The sequence below is a fragment of the Piliocolobus tephrosceles genome, chromosome 12 (genome assembly GCF_002776525.5).
Source record: "Piliocolobus tephrosceles isolate RC106 chromosome 12, ASM277652v3, whole genome shotgun sequence".
NCBI classification, from domain to species: domain Eukaryota; kingdom Metazoa; phylum Chordata; class Mammalia; order Primates; family Cercopithecidae; genus Piliocolobus; species Piliocolobus tephrosceles.
Window position 1 is genome coordinate 19,169,544 of NC_045445.1, and position 7,633 is coordinate 19,177,176.

Genomic DNA, 7,633 nt, shown 5'->3' on the forward strand with positions numbered 1-7,633 from the left:
AAAAAAAAAAAAAAAAAGAGGGAGGCAGAGGGATCAGAGTGCATAGTAGGAGACATTACTATGGAAAGAAGTTGGAGTGATGCCAGGAAGGAATAATGAAACAAGGAAGCCAGGCCGGTCCTAGAAGCTGAAAAAAGCAAGGAATTGAACTCTGCTCTGAAGTCTCCAGAAGGAACATAGCCCTAACCAGCAAGCTGATGTTAGACCTCTGACCTCCAGACTCTAAAAGAAATTTTTGTTTGTTTAAAGCCACTACATTTGTGGAAATTTGTTACAGCAGCAATAGGACACTAATACATCTTGTGTACACACATACCTATAAACGTTTCTACATCTACCCTTCTTTATCTATATTAACGTAAGCATGAGTTCATACCAATCTCTCCAACTCTAATCTCTTATCACATGAGTCATTGTAGCTGTCTCATTTACTCAACTAACTTTCCTCACCAACAGTGAGAAATGTGGCTTCTACCATCACACATCCATTAACTAACTTATTTGTCTAACCCAGGACCCATTCAAGCAATCTTAGAAATGTTCATCTATAGACTCCCAGAAGAACTTACGAGCCTCATCACAATGTTTTGACTTTGGCCTAATCCTGGGCTTTTATTTTTATTTTTAAGTTACCCTTCAACTTTTAAATTTTGAAATATTTTGCATGCATAGAGAATTTGATTCTTTCTTCCTGGAAAGTTCAGCACTATAGATGCTGCCCTTACTCCCATCCCACTCCTTCCCTCTAGACGCCTATCCCATTCCCCTGACAGACTCACCAAGAGCTGCTTTGCAGGGTTTTACACCTGCTTGACCCCAACCTCACTCCCATAACTGCACTTCCCCACCCAAGCCCCTGGCCAGCCCCAGAGCGCCTGGTGTCTGTAGCTCCCATAACCGTCCCAACTCAACCACTGGGCTCTTCCAGAAGCTTCTATCCAGACATACACACACACACACCTGTATGCATAACTGCATGCAGTGACACTGGAACAAAATGGCGAAGTATTGAGAGGCTTGCAAAGGAAGGGAAGAGTATTGGAGACAGAAGAAAGGTGAGAAGCAACATCAATGGAGCTGGGCATTGCGAGTTACATCTGAACTGTGACAAAAAAGATTCATTACTAGACTCCCAACACAAGCTTGAGAAGGCCATCTGTGGCTGCCAGTGGCTATGTCAGTGCTGAAATGGAGTCACCACCCAGAACAGCATTTCCAAGAATCCCTGGGAATAGGGGCACCCAGTATGGGGACAGTGTGCTGAGCATGGGCCTGGATGGGCATAGGTGGGTGGGAGCAAGCTAACCAGCAACTCATCCCGTTCCATGGACAAAGTAATGATAGGGACATGAATAAAGTTCCAGCTACTGTGGGAGACCTGGAAAGAAGGAGGTTCTTTGCATTCCACATGCTGAGGAACCCCTCAGCAAGAGGTGAGACAATGCAGCTTGGATTCCCCTAGGCTGAATTGCAAGTTTCTGATAAAGCAGCCAGCCCAAGATCTCCATGAAATCCCAGGGAGAGACCTGTGCCTAACACCCAGCATGGCACATCTGCAGGCAGGACACACTACAAAAATCCTGCTTTCTTTTCCCCAGGGGAAATATTTTGATGTCTACAATGCTCGTTCGATGGCTAAACACGTATCTCACAACTCTCTGGGACAGAGGTCCTGCAATCAGTTTCCAATTAAAATTGATAATTGACAAAACATTTAAAACATGCTATCTATAGAGAGGAAATGTAGCTCCAGTTCAATGAAAATTTTCACAAACGGTGAGTATTGACCTATTTAAGGAACAGACAGTGTCAAAAAGATTCTGACACTGACTTATGTATTTAGACACTGGCCCTGCAGAGCTAGGTCTCACATTTCCATCTATAGGGCTGCTTATGGCAATCGCCATGACTCTCTGCCTTGGGGGCTTTTTGTCTCACCCTTAGAGCATGCTGGATATGACCCAAGGCCAAATGAAGGTGATAGAGATTTATATCTCCCATGGGGGAAGTACTTTAATAAGTATGGTTGCGACTTTGGTGGCTAAATACCCCCAAGCCATCTCATCCTGCACTTGGGATGAATGTGAGATGTGTGTTCTACAAAGTCTCCCATAAGGCCCCCCCCGGGAATTAGCTCCAATTGCCCACAGTGGAAACCTGTTAGCTTATTCCTCCCATTTAAACTGGCTGCATTCTTTGTATGTCTCACCTCCCCACACCCTTACCTGTGCTGTCTGGGACTCTCTCCAAAGTTGGTGCTTTCTACTCACAAGTGTGCCTCAGGGTCTATTTCCAGGGAACACACACTTGAACACTTTGTTTGCTAATTTATTCTCGCACTTGAATGTCTGGCTAGAAGTAGAATTGTAGGTTCAAAGTTATTTTGCATCAACACTTGAAAGACCATTCTTTATTTCCTGAGCATTTTTGATTACCTCTTTAGCTCCCTTTCTTTTTTTCTCAATTTAAGAAGGATATCTCTTACGAGAATTCTCTCCCCACTCTGCAAGCCACTCTCATTTTAAATTTATTTGATTTCAATTTTTACCCACGCTCTCCCCCAAACTTCAAGGGAGACAAATCAAGACTTCCAAGCGGGCTCCTTAAAGGCCCTTCCCCCTAGAAATTTAGGGTTGCAGGGCCTCTCCACGTGTCCACTCAGCTGCCCTTCCACCTTCTCGAAACAGGGCCCCTCGTGGCTCCAACAACCCCAGAGTCTACAACGTTAGTAAACACCTTCTCAGGGGGGAGTAGGTAAAGTTCATCTGCTGTGGCCTCGGGTAACACAGAGACTGGTCAGAAGTCAAGAAACTAGGTGATCAAAGACCATGTACAGCCAAAAGCAGTGAGAACACAACTTCCATTTGTAATGGTTGCATCAGGGGAAGAATTTATTGATCCACACCATTTTCTTGGATTTTCCATCCTCCCCAGGGTGCAAAGGTGGGTTGATTGTATGGCGTGTTGGCAAAGGCCAGGTCCACCCTGGTGTGGTTTGTGTCAGTGTCCACAGCCACTCTGTCAGATCCACATCGTTTCTATGATTCCCAAGCTGTCTACTGAGTAAAACGCTCAGCACAGATTTAGAGGCCAGGCTGGGTCTCAAGTATTCGTCCGCCTTCCTCCTGATGCTCCCTGCAGATGTGCTGGGACCAGCTTCAGAGTGTGCCTGTGCCATGACTGCTTGACTCCACAGATGGCTTCAGGAAGACAGCACAGAAGAGAGACCTGTGAAAGTTGATGGAATCTAGAATTACCTGAAGGAGAAGCATCAAGTAGCCCCCAAAGCCTCTCTGCACTTCTCCTCTCTAACACACACGATCATAAAAGTCAGCTTTGTGGCAACTTCTGATTTTTAAATGCCAGGTATATAATTTCTTTGAGTTCCACATATGCATGAGTATATTTCTAGAATCTCGTTGTTGGTCCGTGGACATGTCTATCAATTCCTGCTTCATTCACTAATACTACAGAGTAAGTTTTGAGTCCAGAATGACAAGCTACCCCTGTTGCATAATCCTTCACATTTTTTTGCAATATAATTTCATCTGATCTTCCAGTTACACACACACTCAAAATTCTGCTACAAACTATGGTTAGGATTGTACTGGATATATTGATTTTATTAGAGGCGAATTGATGCCATTGCAAAAATTGATCTTCCTCTTAAGAAAAATGTAGTATTTTAAAATAGTATGTGTATATTCAAACTGAAGGCTCATAAAAAATGGCATGTGTGTTTTCCTTATATTTCATTATTTTTCCAGGTATTTCATAATATTTGCAACCAATGTAAGTAGGATAGCTTAAATCTATGATATTCCCTATTTATTGGAAAACTGCAATTTTTTAATATATTTATGTATTCATTTATTTTTATTGTAGAGATAGGGTCTCCTTATGTAGCCCAGGCTGGTCTTGAACTCCCGGGCTCAAGCACTCCACTCCCCTCAGCCTTCCAAAGTGCCTATAAAGGCAAGAGCCACTGTGTCTGACCTAGTGTGCAAAGTTTTTATGCATTTAACTTCTATCAATCAGCCTCTCCTTGCCTATTTCCTAGGTGATTGCCTTGGATTTTTAGGATGTCAAAGTTCCTTAAGAGAAAGATAGTTTTCCACTTTCTTTGTTAATAAAATACGCCAATAAGTTATCTTCCCTCTCCAAATTGTTCAAGACAATGAATATGGCCTCAGGGTCTTTACATGGTTCTATGTGGCCAGGAGAAAACCTGGAGGACGGAGCCTGCCTTACCTGCCACTCAAGAAAGGGTGTGTGTGACCTGGGTCGCTTTAAAAACAAAAATTAAAAACATGCTATCTATAGAAAGGAAATGTAGCTCCAGTTCAATGAAAATTTTCACAAACGGTGAGTATTGACCTATTTAAGGAACAGACAGTGCCAAAAAGATTCTGACATTGACTTACATATTTAGACTCTGGCCCTGCAGAGCTACATCTCATCTTTGCATCTACAGGGCTGCTTATGGCAATCGCCATGACTGTCTGCCTTAGGGGCTTTTTGTCTTACAGTTGGAGCATGCTGGATATGACCCAAGGCCAACTGAAGGTCTTGAACTCCTGGGCTCATGCAATCCACTCCCCTCAGCCTTCCAAAGTGCTGGGATTACAGGTGAGAGCCACTGTGCCTGACCTAGTATGCAAAGTTTTTATGCATTCAAGTTCTGTCAATCAGCCTCTCCTGGTCTATTTCCTAGGTGATTGACTTGGATTTCTAGGATGTCAGTTCCTTAAAAGAAAGAGTTTTCCACTTTCTTTGTTAATAAACTACACCAATAAGTTATCTTCCCTCTCCAAATTGTTTAGAACACTGAACATGGCCTCAGGGTCTTTACGTGGTTCTATGGGGGCTGGGAGAAAACCTGGAGGAGTGAGCCTTCCTTCCCTGCCACTCAAGGAAGGGAGTGTGTGACATGGGTCACTTTACAGTAACATCAATTTCCTTAGTTCTTACATAAGACTGACTGGGCAGCCAGTAAGGAGGCAAGCCATATCTCATAATAGTCATTTTAGTTCCTCATGGGAACCACACTACAAAAAACACAAAGCGCTGTCCTCACCGTTATCCCTCTGACAGCCTGGAAAATCCATGTCCTGCATCTAGACAATACCCACGTGGGTCATATTTTAATGGTAACAATGTAGTTATTCTAGATCAGAGACTTGGAAGGCAATATGTCTCAAGGAACTGGTCCAGTTTTAGAATAAGATTTTCCAAAGCATTAAAAGCCCACCTGCATCCCAGATCCACAGAATAAAGGTGTGAAGCTCCACTGCACTGAGATTTGAGAGGGTTTAGATAAGTGTGGGAGACACAGCAATGTTTAATTGAAGTGTTCAATTTCTGCAACTAAACATTCCATTTACATAAATTGCGTATTATAGAAGGAGTACTTGCAGAGTCATGACCAAGGATGGATGCAAGATTGAGAAGCAAGTAGGAAATTTGACCTGGAACTAATTCCTGGATTGGAACATGGCGGACAAAGTTGCTGATCACTACCCAGGGGACAAGGCAAGATGCAGTGGGTGCTGTTTATTTACACAAAGGAGAAATTTTAATGGATTTTATATGAGCCAGGGACAAGCTCTGAGGCCAGGATAGTTGAGGCAAGTTCTGTCTAGGAAGGAGACATGCCGATGGCACCCAGCCACAGGATATACTCACCTCCTCTCCCAGCAACTTCCACTCACCTTATTCAGGCTTGAACCAGAGGAAAGCCAGGGATGGTGGCCAGTGTTTGAATCTGCACTAGGTTCTGAGGGCAATTGTGAGTCACCACAGTAACTATGACTTCACTTGGTACTGAACCAATCAGGCCCTGGGACTCAAGGAAAGAGAGAGAGTGCCAAGCTGTTGCTGTTTACCCTCTGGTCCAGATCTTTTCTTCAAAAGAAAAACCTGAGTGGTCTCACAGGTAAAATATCCTGATATACCAAGATCATAGAGCATCCTTTTGTGCCATTAACTAACCAACCTACCTGATAAACCCCAACCCTGTTTGGTAATGGGGGGAGTTTATTAGAGAGTCATTTGTTCAAATTGATACAGAGACACTATAGAGCAGTGGGTAAAAGTAGAGGCTTCAGATACAGGCTTTCTCAGTTCCAATCTCACCTCTCTGTCACTTGGGCAAGGTTTTTAATCTCTCTTGAGAGGTTAAAATAGAGAACACTCTTTTGAATCTGTGCTAGATTCAAATGAAATGCAGAACAGGGTTATTGGGGGATGAGTCAGGGCCAGGCATCAGAGGTGAGTACAATCTTTAAGCCACTGTGATTACGTTCCCAGGATGGAAAATCAGCAGGATGGACCTTAGAAACAGAAACTAGGTAGCACTTGAGAATGTCCAGTGTATTTCCTACACAGGGGTTTGGAGTAAGATTCATACCCGCTTCACCAGTGATTTTCAAAGGAGGGAAATCCTATTTGAAGCTAAAGTCACGTAAAGAGATTTGGAATGAGGAAACAAATTATAGCAGCCTGCAAGTTGTAGAATGAAGAAATGCAAATGTAAAGTACTGAATTCTGTTATGGATAGATTTACTAAAGAGAATTACTCTGTACAACATGAATAATGTAGTTCAGAAGGAAGCCCATATTCCAGGTACAGGGAAACCTCAGAAGTGAGAAGAAGACAGCTCTGAAAAAAAGCAACATAAAATCCAGTTAACATTAGTGTGGATATAAGAATTACAATGACATTTGAGCTATAAGGTAGTGTTTTGTGTACAATCTAACAAGCCTGTGTGTGACAGGTAATGATCAGAGTGATGCAACAGTGTGCCCTTAATGTCCCGGGTCCCATCAGGCTGATGCACAAACCCATGTATAAGACAGATTGAAGAAACAATATGGTTGGTGCTTCCTGTGACTACTGCTGGTAGCAGTGTGTGTGTGTGTGTGTGTGTGTGTGTGTGTGTGTGTGTGGTTTTGTGCCAGTGAGGAAGAGGTTGTCGGGTCCACTTGATTACCTAGAATGCATCATCTTTTTCAGGCTTCCTCGGTTGTGCTATTTTACTGAGGTTGTGTGGAGTCAACAAGTCATGGATAAAGAACTCCCCAAAGGGACCCCCAGAGAGACTGCACTGAACATCAAGAAATCAGACAAATCCTTCAAACGCAAGAAGCCCACCAAAAATGTGCTGGTCTTTTTAATCAACAGACAACTGGGCAGGCACAGAAGTGACATCGACCTGTCAAGGTGGCTGTGGATGCTGTCATAAAGCAACTCCAGGGTGGACATGGCCTTGGACAAAAAGTCATGTGGCTTATGTGCTGAGGCCTGCCCAGAATTTTGAGAAATTAAATATAATTATAACAATAAACTCTCCTCCCATGTTTGAGCCATTAAAACAGAGTCTGTCATTTCACTCCTTTAGGTTGGGTGTGTGTTTGCTGACAGGGTGTTCTTGGGTTACACTGGAAGGGGCTTCTCTTAATCCTAACACGCTGTGCAGAGGTGCTCAGACACAGGAGAGAGGGTGAGATCATGCTGTACACCAGATCTCCCCCACCATCAATCTGAAAAATGCTGCAAAGTAGAAGTGATGTAGTACTTGGCATTCAAGGACCAAAGACTCTAATCCCTAGCCATTTTGGAGAGACAGCCCTG

The 7,633-nt window shown here is 43.4% G+C and overlaps 1 protein-coding gene and 1 long non-coding RNA gene across 3 annotated transcripts; one reads left to right on the top strand and one right to left on the bottom strand.

Moving 5' to 3' along the window:
- Window positions 1-2,517: 2,517 nt before the first annotated feature.
- On the bottom strand, window positions 2,518-5,851 carry LOC111531609. The gene is made up of 2 exons (XR_002728327.2): window positions 5,712-5,851; window positions 2,518-3,228 (listed from the first exon to the last, which is right to left on the bottom strand). It is a non-coding gene; the product is annotated as an uncharacterized LOC111531609 (long non-coding RNA).
- Window positions 5,846-7,373, top strand: ETDB (embryonic testis differentiation homolog B). 2 transcript variants are annotated; one of them, XM_026451907.1, is made up of 3 exons: window positions 5,846-5,935; window positions 6,388-6,625; window positions 7,016-7,373. In XM_026451907.1, exon 3 carries the CDS (start codon window positions 7,065-7,067, stop codon window positions 7,242-7,244), a length of 180 nt encoding a protein of 59 aa, XP_026307692.1. In that variant the 5' UTR covers window positions 5,846-5,935; window positions 6,388-6,625; window positions 7,016-7,064; the 3' UTR covers window positions 7,245-7,373. The 2 variants fall into 2 exon arrangements, with proteins under 2 accessions (XP_026307692.1, XP_026307693.1); XM_026451908.1 differs by lacking the exon at window positions 5,846-5,935 and having other exon boundaries at window positions 6,619-6,644.
- Window positions 7,374-7,633: the final 260 nt, after the last annotated feature.